The following is a 16,959-nucleotide window of genomic DNA, read 5'->3' on the forward strand; positions in this document are numbered from 1 at the left end:
TCTGAAGCTATTTCTCTACTTCGCATATAGAAATTTCCAAAGGAGTACATGCCAACATGGGAGGTTAAAGAAGACTTTTATACTTCTCTATTTTTGGAATTTTACAATGGATACATTTCTTTGGTATTTTAAATTGTCAGATAAATAAAACAGACAAATTTCTGGCAAAACTTAACAAGAAAGGAAGAGAAATATAAAATATAAAACAGTATGAATACAAATATAGGAACAAGAACATAATGTTACCATAGATATTTTTAAGACAATTCAGTGCATTACTTCACATTAATAAATGTGGAAAGGCCAATACAATGAAAAAGTGTTAATAATATAGACATTGACGGAAGTGGTTCAAAAGCTGAGAAAGAAAGAGAAAAAAGCTGGAAGAACAGAAAATTATGTCAAATAACTATGTTATAAAATAGTGCGAGGCTCAGAGAATTATACATTTGAGTGCCAATATCCATCAAGGAAGAGAAAATTCTTTCGATTGCATTTTCTCAACTAATTTTTATGAAATCACTATCATCATGAAACAAAATATGGAAGGGTAGGAGAAAAATGAAAACTACACATTAATTTCATTTTTGAATACAATGGAAAATCATAAATAAAATAGCAGATAGAATTCAGTAATATTTTTAAAGACTTCGGAGATTTCATTCCAGTTATGTTCCATGTAGAACATAATCCTGAGAGTCTATTAATATAATCTATCATACCTATGGATTAAAATAAAAATATATATAATCTTAACAGATGTCAAAAAAAAACCCTTTGATAAAATTTACCCTCCATTTTATTTTTCAAAAGACTCTTAGTAAAATATGGATAGAACTTTATCACCTTAACATTACAAAAATAGCTACCTGAAACCATCTTTCAGCATCATACTTGACAGTGAATCATTAAGGGCTTCTAATTACATTCAGGAACAAAAAATGGACGATGAAACACTATTAATATCTAATGTTATTTTGACAGTTTTAGACAAAATAACTAGATAGGACGACAAAACAAGATGTACAAATACTGGAAAGAAGGAGACAAAAATTGTAATTATTTCTTCTGAAAAACTATGGGATCAAAGATTCAACTGTACATTCAATAACGTGTACAGTTAAATGTAAATAATTTAAAAATTACTGAAAGTCGTACATACCACTAGTAGCCTCTTACAATATAAAATAATAATTTAAAAAATGCACCCACCAGAGCAACAAGATATTTAAAATAGCTAGCACTAAACTTTAAAAGAAATATGGATGGTCCACATGTGAATTTTTAAAAACTATAAAAGTGTAATGATAATTATAGCAAAATAAATCCCAGATGTATGAAATATATAAATACTAAAAAGTGAAATCCTAAAATACTGGGGGAAAAATGAAAAAATTATTTATCATCTTGGAGTGGGAAAAGCTTTTCTAGGCAAAACATATAAGCCAGAGATCATAATGATAAAAATACATAAATGAATAAAATCAATTTGAGTACATAAAATTTCTACACAGAAAGAATACCATTAAAAAACTCAAAAGATGAAAAACTATGAAAAAACATATATCTGCAACACATGTGATGGTGGCTAGTTTCCTTAATATAGGAAGTGCATTTATAAATCAATTATGAAAAATAACAACCTAACAGAAAAATAGGCAACAAAAATGAACTGGCAGTTAGCAATCAGAGAAATAAAAACTTGCAAACAAATGTAAAAGATGCTCAACTTTACTTTTAATTAAGGAAATGCAAATTACATAATAAGATCTTACATTTTGTTAGATTGGCAATGATAAAAAAATTCTGATGACACAAATTTGTTGTGGGTCAGAGTAATTGGGCACAGTCATATACCATTGGCAAAAGTTTGGTGCTCCATCTCTGGAAGGCAATTTAGGAATAACATTCTAAATTTAAAGTGCACTCTTATGTTTTGACTGAAGGGATGCTCTTAATGATTTCTTCTCCAGATCTCTTTGCACATTCCTCTCTTGTTCACCACTATACCCTCTGCACCTGGGCCAGTTCCCACAGCAGCAGCAACAGCCACTCGATATTTGTTGAGTAATAGATGTGCACAAAGGGTAATTTTCTCTGCCATGTTTGTTTTAGAAAAACATCCCTAACCTGTCCTTCATTAAGTGGTAGCTAAATAAATTATCCTCCATCCATCCATCCATCCATCCATCCATCCATCCAGTGGAATTCTCTGTTGCTCTCTATTTAACAGCTGGGAAGATATCCAACTGCTGATGAGCAAATGTCGCCAAGCTACATGGTGGGCTGACAGAAGCAATGTGAATAATGGTGTGTAGAATAGACTCCGAATGTGTGTAAAAATGCTAATACACAAAAATATGTATAGAAATGTCTGGCTACCAAAAACTTTCTGGAAAGGAGCACTGGAATAGAAAAGAGATTTACGTTACATATGCAGAGAAAATGAGTTAATTTTTAATTATGCAGAGGAAAAAGACACACACACAGAGATATGGAAATGTACTAGATATCCTAAAGTAAAACAAAAACTGCTCTGAAGGATTTATAAAAACAATTTGGATAAACCAAAGCACACACAATGTTCCTAAACGGGAAAACATGGTATTGTTAACATGTCAGTTCTCCCCCAAGGTAACCTATAATTTTAATACGATTCCAATTCAACTCTCAAATCTATTCCTTTTGAGTCTTGAAAAAGAATTTTTAAACTCATCTGGAAGATTAAATTTTTAAGAATAAGCAAGAACATTTTTAAGAAGTAGATTCAAGTCTGGGATGGGGGTGGGGGTAGGGCTTGCCCTACGAATTATAAAAATATAAAGTTATGGTAATTAAAGTAATATTGTTCAGGAATATGAATAAACAGACATAGGAGTGGGACAGAATGAAAAGTCCAGAAATAGAAAAACAGACATAGTATCTGTGTGTATGTGTACAAACATATGATAATGCTTGTAGAATAGATATTGGTTGTTTTCTGACCACCCAGCATACATTTCCTGCCTCCCCCTCCCCCCAACTCTTCCTAATAGTACCTAACTTCGTTTTGGGGAATTACCTCTTGAATCCCATTGGATTCAGTCTAATGGGACAGTTTACCAGATTTTCATCTAGTCCTGGCCAATCCAATGCTCCCTCCTTGGGCTCTGACTCTAGAGCAAACGGGCAGAGGTTAAGAACCACTGGAACTGTTCACTCCTGCAGAACTACACCCTGGTGAGTTCACAGTTCCCACTGCAGGCCCCCACTCTGGGTGAGGGTGCTGCACCCACAGAAGCTTCCTTGGAACCAGCCAGTTACCAAGGCTAATCTCCAGCCTCCTGGGATATTCTGTAGATCCTACCATACTTCCAATAAATGGCTTTTGGCTTTGTTAGTTTTTATACTTTGCCACCAAAGGAATCTTAATGATTAGGTGGCATTTCAAATCATCAGGAAAATACTAGGTTACTCAGAAAATAGTTTTAGGAAAGCTAGCTACCCATTTGGGAGGAAAAAGTTAAATTCATTAAATCCTAGAAGACTAAAGAGTTAACTATAAAAAAATAAAAGCACATCATAACCAGAGGAAATTATTGGAGTCACATGTACTTGGGAAGGAGAAGTTCTTTTTACCAGTTCCAAGGTAAGACCACAAAGGAAAATATTCATAGATTTGAATACACAAAAATTAAAAACATTTCTATGTCAAAAAATAAAATTAAAAGGCAAATAACAATACAGGAAATATACATATAAGCTGCAGGACTCAAAACCATAATATACAAAAAGCTCTCAAAAATCAATAAGATAAATAGTTAAATCTAAAAATAGATAAAGGCTCCAGTCAATTCACATAAGAAGACATATAAATGTGTGTATATATATATACACACACATATATAAAAATTGTACATATGTATATGCACATATGCATGTACAAACTTAGGTATATGCAATTATAATATATACTAATTATATAATTGCATATATAAAGAGCTCTTACAAGTTAAAAAGATAAATACTTTAATCTAAAAACAGCTAAAGGTCACAGTCAACTCAAAGAAGAAGGAGAAATATAAATAGTGCATATAATCATAATTGCATATATATGGAATTATATGGAATTATATGCAATTATAAATGAATAAAAAGTTCAGTCTCACTAATATTCAAAGAAATTAAAACAATGATAAGATGTCATTTTATACCTTTCAAATTGGCATGAGTTAAAGAAAGTAACAATCCGCAGTGCTGGCAAGAGTGTAAGAAGAGCATTCTCATATATTGGGTATTATAACTGGTAAACTTTTCTAGAAGGCAGTATGTCAATATGTATCAAATGCTTTAAAGATATGGATTCATTTTGAACAAGCAAGTTCACTTTTAGGAGCTGTAAAAAGACTTTGTATGAGGATGATGGCAACCTTTACAAGTGCAAAAAGCAGAAATTTGGATAAATACATAATGTTATATTCATCCGTACAGAGCAGCCACAACAAATAAAGTCATAGAAAAAAATTTCAAAACATGAAATAATGTTCATTATCAATAAAATAACAAATCAGAAAGCAGCAAGAAGACTATAGCACATTTAAATATATATTAAATATATATATACACACATACACACATATATACACATATACATATGTATACATATACACGTATTATGCACAGAAAAGAGTGGAAGGACATAATAAACTGGGTAGTAAGATTATGACTGTGTTTTGTTTTTGGAATTTTCCATGGTAAATGTATAATTTTTATAACAGGAAAAGAGTATACTTTTTGTGTTTTTATACATTTTATCTCATTTAATAACTTATGAAAAGCTCAAGGCAGGTAATATCCACACTTAGGAAAGAGAAATAATGCTGAGAGAGCGAAGATGACGTGTCCTAAGCCATATAACTAGTAGGTTATGAGGCCATGACTTCGATCCTGGTTTGCTGACTCCAAATCCACTGCTCTTTCTACTGTACACACTGCCCCTCAGCAAGTGAGCACGCTGGCCTCACTCTGAAGTTACCGGCCGTGTATGAGCCAGGGCAGAGAGATACTTAGGATCAAGCTCTAAAGTCAGATAAATACTGATGATTCTGTGGTACCATCTAACCAAGATGTATGTGAAAGTGCACATGGGTCCATGATGTTCTTTTAATTTATTTAGCGGGGTATTAAAGCTGGTAAGGAATAGAGGAAACCAAATCTACCTCTCTTTCCTTTCAGGCAGTGTGTGATGGAGGGAAACAGGGTCCGAGATTAAGACCAGGAGGGGTCATCCTTTCAAGACTGGGCACTAGGTGTGGGCTTTCTTTTTGATCTGGACCTCCAGACTGTCACTTCTCGTCACCCCAGTCACTCTGTCTCCCACACACAAAGGGCTTCACATTGGAAAATGGAGGTCAGAGAGAAAATGGCCAATCCCTTGTAGGTTGCCAGATTTTACATCTTCACAGCACCTCATATTTAGGAATAAAGAGGCTGACCAAGTTACGGATTCAAGTTGGCAAGTCACCCTTTCTGATGGCAATAGGGCTCCAGGTTGTGTCAGTTCTTAGCAGTAATGGGGAATACTGCACCAGAGCGAGGATACTCTGGGTATATCATACTGGGATGAAATCTGATCAATGTGGTCTAGGCCATACTGAACAGAAAATAGCAAGATTAAGCTCTCACAGTTAGTTTTTGGAACTCAGTAGGAGATTCTGCATTGAAACCGTGCCAACTTACACTAGTCCTGTGGGCCTTGGTACATAAGGATTGTAGGGAGCAGCAGGCTTCCCAACAGCTGCCCCTCTGAACCCAAACATTATGGCCACGAGAAATGTAGGCATTTCCCTGCTAGAGAGCATGGCTCTAGAAGACAGTCCTGTGTACTCTCCAAGATAAAGAAACAGGAGTCAAACTATACCCTTACTCAATGTGACCGGACATACTTCCATTTCTGCCCCAGCCAGAATCACAGATTACCATACCAAGAGCTAAGTCCTGATATGGAATGATGGTTCTAGCCAACAAATTGTTTATTGATCCCCTACAATGTACACAGCACACTGTTTACAATTTTCCTAGATCTAAAAGATAAGCCTCTTTTTTAATTGAAAAATGAAAACTAAATTGTTTTGATGCACTCATTATCAAGCTTATACGTATCTTGGCACTTAAAATCGACTTAGAAAATTGATTTTTAAAAATTCAGTGGAGAGAAAAATCAATGCAACAAATGCTAAAATATAATCGTTACTAAAGACATTTATTCTAAAACAGCACTACAATGTGATCCTTAGAAATATACTATTAGTAAGTGATTTATAAGTACTGAACAAGTTTTAATTTGGGAGAATTTTTAGAAATCAATCAACTTAAATTCCTTAAATAACTATAAAACATCAGAATAATCCAAGGACATAATAAAATTATCTTTTTAATTACTTTCATGCAAAGTCAAAGCCTATGACCTTTATCAAAAGGTTTGCATTTCATTACTTACCAACTGACAGCCTGCTAGGGAGGTGACTAGCTGAGCATTCTGACAGGAGAGAATTGAACCAGCCAAATTCAGCATTACACACACTGCAGAGAGCAGCATGAAAAAGGTTATCTGGAAACAAATCAAACAAAAATTGATTATTCACTTGGAGAGGCTTGAAGGAAAAATGATTTGGCTTTAAAAAAGCTTTCAGTTGATCAAATAATTACATGAGTAACATTTATATGTTTTAATGGAAAGTATTATTTCTCAAAATTTCAAATTCTTATTACCTTAAGCCAAATAGAAAAGGTAAAATCTCTGAAAAGCCATAGCCGATGACCATGATTTTATTTGAAATATATTGTAAAATAATTTAGAAGCTAAACTTGAAAATACTATACATTATATAGTCTCAGGATAGTTTTATATAGTCTCAAAAATAATGTTATAAAGTAATAAAGAAAATCAAGTGAAAGAAGTTTATTTACTAGAACGCCTTAAAGTTTATTTCTTTCAAAATTTTTTATGGAAAATTTCACACTTATGCAAAACCAGAGAAAATAGTATAATGAAGCCCCATGTTCCCATCACCCAGCCTCAACAATTAATCAATTCACAGTCAGCAGTGTTTCATTTATCCCTCTCTCCTCCATATTATTTTTGCAGCAAATATCAGACATATGATTTCACCCTTAAAATTTTCAGTGTGTACTTCTAAAATAATAAGGCTCTTTTTAAACACATAACCAAAATACTGCCATCACCTCCATAATAATTAATAATTCATTATTATCAAATATTCAGAGGTTATATTTCCTTAATTGTCTCAAATTTTTTCATACTTTGTTTGAATAGGTTACATAGGATACAAAGGAGTTCCATGTAGTGCAACTGGTTGTTCTGAATCTTAGATATTTTTTAATTTATGGGTTTTCCCTGCGTTTTGTTTTTCTTCCTTGAAATTTGTTTAAGAAACCAATTCATTTGTCCTATAGCGTTTCCTACAGCCTAAACTTTGCTGATTGTCTCCTCTGATCACTTGATGTTTCTCCATCCTCTGTATTTCTTGTAATTTGGTGGTTAGATCCAGAGGTCTGGTCAAATTCAGACTAATAGAAGGCAATTAATGTCTCTCTTTCTATGATGTTAGCAGCCATGTCTGATGATTGCTTAGACCCATTAATTTATTAGGGTTTCCAAAATAGTGCTAGTCTAACCCCAAAATTTCTTTTTTTATTCCCAGGAATCAATACATAGGAGACTTTCCCTCATCAACTGTTTGGTTACCCTACGGTACAGTTCATATAGGAAAAGCAGGGTATATGTTAGATTCTTTCTGTTTATTTTTCAGATTTCAAAATGATTAGTTGATATGGTGCTAGATTTACAAAATAAACTCAGGCCTATATGGTTAGTTAATACTCTCACTGCACCTATGTAAATAATCAGGCTAAATCCAATAAAACAAAACATTTTTGTGATCAAGGATAATCTTTAAGATTAATATGTCAAGAGCGGGGAGAGAGTGCACTCTTCTGAGTTATTTGTGCCTTTCACTGTCTTTTAAGCTATTCCACAACTCTAAGTTGTAGAATATTCATAGTAATGCAAATGATTTTTGACAATAGAAATATAAGTGAATTTTGTCCAGTGGAAAGCAATGATTATTACACCATGGATATTGACCACTTTTACATCTATTTGTAAATTTATTTCAGCATTCCTGATTGCCTATGTGTGCACATTGTTTGAATTCTCCTTTGAACTAGTTGTAATATCTTACTGGTTCCCTCATTAAATAATGAGTTAAACATAATCTTTGACACATGTTTATTTAAAAAATATTATTTGGGTCCCTAGCATCCTCCAAAGGTAACTAATGAGGTATTATTTGTTTAGGGTATGTGTGTTTGAGTCATTATGAACCATAAACTTAAACACATTTGATATGTTTCAGTCACTGAAGTCATTAGACAGAGGGAGTCTATTCAACTGACACAAGTGTAGTAGACTTTGACAGCTTTCTTGCTTTCTGGTACGACAAAATACTCCAGGGTCACCTTATACATTTCCTGCCCCAGACCTGTTATCAGCCATTTCTCCAGGAAACCCTAGTTCCTTTCAGTGAGAATGGTATGTATTTATGTATTTATTATCGAAATAGATTTGACATATAACATTGTGTAAGTTTAAGGTGTACATGTTGATTTGATACATTTATATATTGCGATATGACTGCCATTGTAGCATTGGCTAACATCTCTATCACAACACATAATTATCATTTCTGTTTTGTGGTGGGAATAATTAAGATCTAGTCTCTTAGCAAGTTTGATTCTTATAATACTGTATTGTTATCTATAATCACTATACTGTGCATTACATGTCCAGGACTTATTTATCTACTAGTTGCAAGTTTGTACCCTTAAACATCTCTCCTATTCCTCCATCCCCTGGTAACCACCATTCTACTCTGTTTTTACAAGTTTGGCTTTTTTAGATTCCACATGTAAGTGATATCATACAGTATTTGTCTTTCTCTGTCTGACTTATCTCATTTAGCGTAGTGTCCTCAAGGTCCATCCATGTTGTCGCAAATGACAGGATTTCCTTCTTTCTCATGGCTGAATAATAACAGTAATAAAATATATATGAATATTATTATATTCATATATATATCATATATATATATCACATTTTCTTTATCCATTCATCCATTGACAGACAGGTTGTTTCCATATTTGGGCTATTGTGAATAATGCTGCAATACACATGGGAATGTAGATATCTTTTTGATATCCTGTTTTAATTTCCTTTGGATATATACCCAGAAGCAGGATTGCTGGATCATATGGTAGTCCTATTTTTAATTTTTGGGGGCACTTCCATACTGTTTTCCACAGTGGCTACACCAATTTACATTCCCATCAACAGTGCATAAGTGTTCCCTTTTCTCTACATCCTCACTGACGCTTGTTATCTCTTGTCTTCTTGATGACAGCCATTCTAATAGGTGTGAAGTGATATCTCATTGTGGTTTCGATTTGTATTTCCCTGATGATTAATGATGGTAAGCATCTTTTCATGTACCTGTTGACCATTTATATGTTTTCTTTGGAAAAATGTCTATTTAGTTCCTCTGCACATTTTTTAATTGGATTGTTTGATTTTTGTTATTGAGTTAAAGAGAATGGTATTTAGATACCACAATTTTTATGCTAGAGATGCTCTTGCTACTTGGATGGTTATTGTTTTAAATATTTTCAGTTGGTTAGATATAATATATCATGACTTCATACTGATGTCTCAGATTCAAATGCAAAACCGTAGGGTTTTTATGTAACTACATCAACCTTACATCTCTATCTCCTTTCAACCATGCCAAAAACCTTATTTCTCAATATAATTACCCATTTGATTCACTACCACAATACCCACACAAACATCTCAAAATTAGCAATGCTAATACTACTACCAAAAACATGATTATTGAAAACAGCTTAAGATTTTTATGTTTCTTTTTATCCATATCGTACATTCTACCAGGAATAAGTAGACAAATTATGGTGTTTTAAAGTCACCATGGTCCTTTACATATGGTTATGCTACTGACTGGGGACCCAGGTTTATTTGCTTAATTTTTTATTGTTAGGAATGACTTGTTAACTTTAGTTTGGTTTGTGATTATATACAAGGACTCTAAAGTCAAATCTATAAAAGAAGTTTCAAATAAGTCTAATTTGTCATTTATCTACTCCACTCTATTCCTTCCCTTCTCCTAAAGGTAACCATTTATTTTTAAATTTTCTATTTTAACCTTCAATTACTTGGGTTTTAATAAAGGAAATAAACAGTAGCTTACTGCACACATTTTCTCCATCTACATTTTTTTTCTCTTAATATACTGAAGATCACTCAATACGAATACATAGAAATACTCCTATTCCCCACGTGGCTGTTCAGTACTTCACTGAATAGAGGTACCACAGTTTATTCAACCAGGTCCCCACTGATGGACATTTTGGTCTTTTGCTATTCCCTATAAATAGTGTTGCAACAGACTTATTCATATCTTTTTATATGTTTGCCAGTGTGGCTTTGGGATATATTCTTAGAAGCAGGATTGCTGGATCAAAAGATAAATGAATATTTAATTTTGCAAGTCATAGCCAAATTCCCCATTATAGGAGTGGTACCATTTTTCATTCCTACCAGCAATGTATGAAAGTGAAAAGGTATTAATTTTTCTGTTAATGGCTAAAAAAAGTTTTAGCTAAACTAAACATAGGGGAAAAACTGGTATTGCCATTAGTATAATGTATCTTACCAAATGTAGCAAAATTTATTTTTCTTTAAAAATGCACGTGTAGCATAGAAAACAAAAGGATTTTCTTTCATTTAGGAAATATTTCAAATTCATGGCAGTAACATTTCAGCAATGATTTTAGTAGCTGTGGATTCTTACAGCATCCTGGGGGAAAGTTTAGCTGCACAGAAGGGTCAGCATTAATTTTTTTATATTAGAAGTCACAACAGTAACACATTGTCATTCAAATCATATATAAATAAACTAGTCTGCACAGTTTCAAAATGGAGCTCAAAAATAGTTGTTGAAAACATTCAGAGAGCAAACCTACACAGAAGCCAAGAAAGGAGACTATTTTGAGACACAGGGAGTGCTCAACAATATAGATAATGCTAGGAAGTCAAGGAGGAAAAGAGACAATAAGATTTTATTATGTTTACTGTTTTTTTTTTTTTTTTTTTTTTTGTGAGGAGATCAGCCCTGAGCTAACATCCGCCAATCCTCCTCTTTTTTTGCTGAGGAAGATGGCCCTGGGCTAACATCGGTGCCTATCTTCCTCCACTTTATATGGGACGCCGCCACAGCATGGCTTACCAAGCAGTGCGTCGGTGCGCGCCCGGGATCCGAACCAGCGAACCCCGGGCCGCCGCAGCGGAGCGCGCGCACTTAACCACTTGCCACCGGGCCGGCCCCTACTGTTTTTTTTTTTAAAGTGGCAAAATATACTTTAAAAATTTACCATGTTTTTAAAATTTATTTTTCTTGTGATAAAATATACATAACAAGAAATGTACCATTTAAACAATTTTTAGTTGTACAGTTTTAGATATCCACATGCAAAAGAATGAAGTTGGACCCTTACCTTTCACCATATACAAAAATTAACTCAAAATAGGTCAAAGACCTAAATGTAAGCACTAAAACAATAAAACTCTTAGAAGAAAACAGAGGGGAAAAGCTTCATGACGTTGAATTTGGCAATGAATTATTATGACATCAAAAGCATGAACAACCAAAGAAAAAATAGATAAATTGCACTTCATAAAAATGAAAACTTTTGTGTGTCAAAAGATATTATCAACAAAGTAAAAAGAAAACTCACAGAAAAAGAAAATATTTCCGAGTCACATATCTTAAAAGGGATTAATATTCAGAAGATATAAAGAACTCGTACAATTCGACAAAAAACAAACAACCCAATTAAAAAATGGGCAAAGAACCTGTTAGATATTTCTCCAAACAAGATATACAAATCGCCAATAAGCACATGAAAAAATGCTCAACATCACTAATCATTAGGAAAATGCAAACCAAACCACAATGTGATATTCTTCATATACAGAGCCCAGAAACAGACCCACATAAATAAAGTCAACTGATCTTTGACAAGGGAGAAAATACAACAAAATGGAGCAAAGATAGTCTTTTAAACAAAGGGTGCTGGAACACCGGGACATCCACACGCAAAAAAAAAAAAAAAAAAATCTATATATAGACCTTACATCCTTCAGAAAATTTACCTCAAAATGGATCATAGATCTAAATGTAAAATGCAAAACTATAAAACTCCTAGAAGATAACATAGGAGAAAACTTAGATGACTTTGGGTATGGCAATGTCTTTCTGGATACACCAACAAAGGCACGATTTACGAAAGAATGAATTGATAAGCTGGACTTCATTAAAATTAAAAACTTTTGCTCTGTGAAAGAAATGTCAAGGGAATTAGAAGACAAGCCACAGACTCGGAGGAAATATTTGCTAAACACATATCTGATAAAGGACTGTTATCCAAAATATACAAAGAATTCTCAGAACAGTAAGAAAACAAACAATCCCCTTAAAACAATCTTAATAGACACCTCACCAAAGAAGATATACAGATGGCTAATAAGCATATGAAAAGATGCTCCACATCATAGGTAATTAGGGAAATGAAAATTAAAGCAACAATGAGATACCACTACATACCTATTAGAATGGCCAAAATCCAAAACACTAACACCACCAAACGCTGGTAAGGATGTGGAGCAACAGGAACTCACACATTACTGGTCAGAATGCAAAATGGTACAGCCACTTTGGAAGACAGTTTGGCAGTTTCTTACAAAACTAAAATATTCTTACCACATGATCCAGCAATCATGCTCCTTAGTATTTACTCAAAGGAGTTGAAAACTTATGTCCACACAAAAACCTGCACATGGATGTTTATATCAGCTTGATTCTTAATTGCCAAAACTCAGAAGCAACCAAAATGTGAATGGTGAATGGATAAACTGTAGTACATCCAAGTGGTGGAATATTATTCAGTGCTAAAAAGATATGAGCTATCAAGCTGTGAAAAGACATGAAAGAACCTTAAATGCATATGACTAAGTGAAAGAAGTCAATCTGAAAAAGCTACATAATATGTGATTCCAACGATATGACGTTCTGGAAAAGGCAAAACTATGAAGACAGTAAAAAGATCAGTGGTTGCCAGAGGTTGGTGGGTATGGGGAGGGATGAATAGGTGAAGCACAGAGGATTTTTAGGGTGGTGAATATACTCTGTATATTATAATAAGAGATACACGTCATTATACATTTGTCCAAACCCTTAGAATGTAAACCATGGACTTTGAGTGATCATGATGTGTCAATGTAGGTTCATCAATTGTAACACATGTACCACTCTTGTGAGTAATGTTGATAATAGGGGAGGGTTACGTGGGGGAGCAAGAGGTATGTGAGAAATCTCTGTACCTTCCTCTCAAGTTTGCCATGAACTTAAAATGGTTCTAAAAAAATAAAGTCTTGGGGCCGGCCCGGTGGCGCAAGCGGTTAAGTGCGCGCGCTCCGCTGCGGCGGCCCGGGGTTCGCTGGTTCGGATCCCGGGCGCGCACAGACGCACTGCTTGGTAAGCCATGCTGTGGCGGCGTCCCATGTAAAGTGGAGGAAGATAGGCACAGATGTTAGCCCAGGGCCGTCTTCCTCAGCAAAAAAAGAGGAGGATTGGCGGATGTTAGCTCAGGGCTGATCTCCTCACAAAAAAAAAAAAAAAGTCTTAAAAAAATCATCTAAGTAGAAATAATCAATAAGGAAATAAGGACATGAAAAACACTATAAACCAACTAGACCTAATAGACATATATAAAACAGTCCAACAACTTCAGCAGAATACACATTGGAACACTTTCCAGGATAGATCATATGTTAGGACATAAAATAATTCTCAATAAATTTTAAAAGACTGAAATCATACAAAATATCTTCTCTTACCAAAATGGAATGAAGCTAGAAATCATAACAGAAGGAAAACAGAAAATTGAGCAAATACATGGAAATTAAAAAACACATTCCTAAACAACCAGTAGGTCAACAAAGAAATCACTAGGGAAGTCAAAAAAAACTTTGAGGTAAATGAAAGCGCAAACACAATGTAACAAAACTTATGGGATGCAGCAAAAGCAGTGCTTAGAGGGAAATTTTCAGCCGTAAATGCCTGCATTAAAAATGTAGGCGGGGCTGGTCTGTTAAGTTCACGCACTCCGCTTCTGGCAGCCCAGGGTTCGTAGGTTCGGATTCCAGGCACAGACCTATGCACCATTTATCAAGCCACACTGTGGTAGGTGTCCCATGTAAAGTAGAGGGAGATGGGCAGGGGTGTTAGCCCAGGGCCAATCTTCCTCAGCAAAAAAGAGGAGCATTGGCAACGGATGTTAGCTCAGCACTAACCTTCCTCACAAAAATATCGATCAAATCAATAAACCTTTAGGTAGAAAAAAGAAAAAAGAGAGAAGATGCAAATAACTAAAATCAGAAATGAAAATGGGGACATTATGACTGACCTTACAGAAACTAAAAGGATTATAAGAGAACACTGTGAACAATTGTATACCAACAAATTAGATAATATAGGGGAAATGGACAAATTCTGAAAAACACACAAACTACCAAAACTGACTCAAGATGAAATAAAAAATCTCAGTACACTATAACAAGTAAATAGATTAAATCAGTAATCAAAAATCTCCCAACAAAGAAAAGTCCAGGACCAAACTGATTCACTGGTGAATTCTCCCAAACATTTAAAGAAGAATTAACACCAATCCTATTCCAACTCCTTCAAAAAATTGAAGGGGAGGGAACACTTTCTAACTCATTCCATGAGGCCAACATGACCCTGATACCAAAGCCAGACAAAGAAAACTATAGACCAACATCACTTATGAAAATAGAGGCAAAATCCTCAATAAACTTAAAAAGGTTGAAATCATACAAAGTACTTTCTCTGACCAAAATGGAATGGATCTAGAAATCAATAATAGAAGGAAATTGGATTATATACCATAACCAAGTGGGACCTACCCCAGGAATGCAAGAGCGGTTCAACAAAAAAAAGTCAATCATTCCTCAGCAAAAAGAGGAAGATTGGTAACAGGTGTTAGCTCAAGGCCAATCTTCCTCATCAAAAAAAAAAAAAAGTTAATCAATTTAATATACATTAATACATTGAAGTAGGAAAAAAACACATGATCATCTCAATAAATACAGAAAAATCATGTGACACAATTTGAGAGTCCTTTTCTTTCAGAGACAAATTCCAAAATAGTTACAGATAAAATTAGATAATAAAAGAGATTTGCTTTAAAATAATCTGGACTAGATTAGGGAAAGTGGGTTGCAATAAAGATGAAACATGTTGTCCCTGTACTGAAACCTCTTATATCATCTTTCCACTTTTATACATGTTTGAAATTTCTGAAATAAAAAGTTAAAAAAACAAAGAGATGGAAAGACGTATTAATAGGATACTTTTTTAAAAAGGAAGAAAACTAGAGAAGATGTTAATATAATACTAAATTGACTTTAAGGCAAAAAGTACTGTTAGTGATACAGAGGGTAATCATATGAAAGAAACAATTCATCAGGAAGATATGATAATGCTAAACCTGTTTAGTCTTTACTAATATAGCCTAAAAATATATAAAGCAAAAAATAACAAGAAGAATTTTATAAAATCATGATGGGAGATTTTTACCATTGTTCAAAAATTGATTTATTAGGCAGGAAAAATAATAAGAATATGTAATATTTTAACAACACAATTAACAAGCTTTAGGTAATAAACATACTGTGAACACACTAGAAACACATATAGAATTCACTTATTTTTAAAGGACACTTGGAATATATAAAAAATTGACCATGTTAGGCCACAGAGCACAGGTAAGAAATATTTTAAATTTGATTTTTATATGGACCATTTTATCTCAGTCAAAGCAATTTTTTTTTTTTTTGCTGAAGAAGATTTGCTCCCAGCAAATGTTATCTGTTGACAATCTTCCTCTTTTTTTTTGCTCAAGGAAGATGAGCCCTGAGCTAATATTTGTGTCAATCTTCCTCCACTTTGTATGTGGGTTGCCACCACAGCATGGCTGACAAGTGGTGTAGGTCCGTGCCTGGGATCCAAACCTGTGAACCTGGGACGCTGAAGTGAAGCACACAGAACTCAACCACTATGCCATGGGGCCAGCGCCTCAAAGCAATTTTAAAAAGTTAGAGACCAGCAACAAAGAAGAGTGCTTAAAAATTCAAATATTTGAAAAATTTTTAAAAATCACTCATTTGCAATTATAGATAAAAAATAAATCATAACAGACATTGGAAAATATTCAGAACTGAATATAACAAACATACTACATATTAGAACTTCTGGAATGTGAGTAAAGTTGTAAATAGGAGGAAATATATTGTCTTAAATGAATTAGAATTGAAAATCAATGAACTACTCAAGAAATAATAAAAAGAACCACTGAATAAACCCAAAGAAAGTAAAAGGAAAGGAAATAGAAAGTAATAAAATTATAAAAGGAAACAGTAAAGAAGATCAATAAAACAAAATTTCTTGAAAATACTCTTAAAGTGAATAAAACTCCTGGCACAACTGGCTCTAGAAAAAAAGAGTGAAGGTAAAAATAATACTGAGTCTGCAAACGTAGATGTAAGGGAAGATGTAATACTATTATTTTTAAATCAAAGGAGAATACTAAGAACAACTTTATGTTAAAACATCAGGAAGTAGGTGAAAACACTTTCTAGAAAATACAAATGACCAAACTAATTTGTAAAGAAGATGAAACCTGAACATACTGTTAATGAAACAAAATCAGTTGTTAAAAATCTACCCACCAAAAACAATAGGCCCA

At 33.8% G+C, this 16,959-nt stretch overlaps 1 protein-coding gene across 3 annotated transcripts in view; it reads right to left on the reverse strand.

Moving 5' to 3' along the window:
- ENTREP2 (endosomal transmembrane epsin interactor 2) overlaps positions 1–16,959 on the reverse strand; it is a 443,554-nt gene that overhangs the window by 115,823 nt on the left and 310,772 nt on the right. For all 3 annotated transcript variants that reach the window (XM_058542294.1, XM_058542293.1, XM_058542295.1), the window contains exon 3: positions 6,479–6,589. In XM_058542294.1, the coding sequence (XP_058398277.1) occupies positions 6,479–6,589 (111 nt within the window). The remainder of the gene's footprint in view (positions 1–6,478; positions 6,590–16,959) is intronic.

The sequence above is a fragment of the Diceros bicornis genome, chromosome 5, assembly GCF_020826845.1.
Source record: "Diceros bicornis minor isolate mBicDic1 chromosome 5, mDicBic1.mat.cur, whole genome shotgun sequence".
Lineage (NCBI taxonomy): Eukaryota > Metazoa > Chordata > Mammalia > Perissodactyla > Rhinocerotidae > Diceros > Diceros bicornis.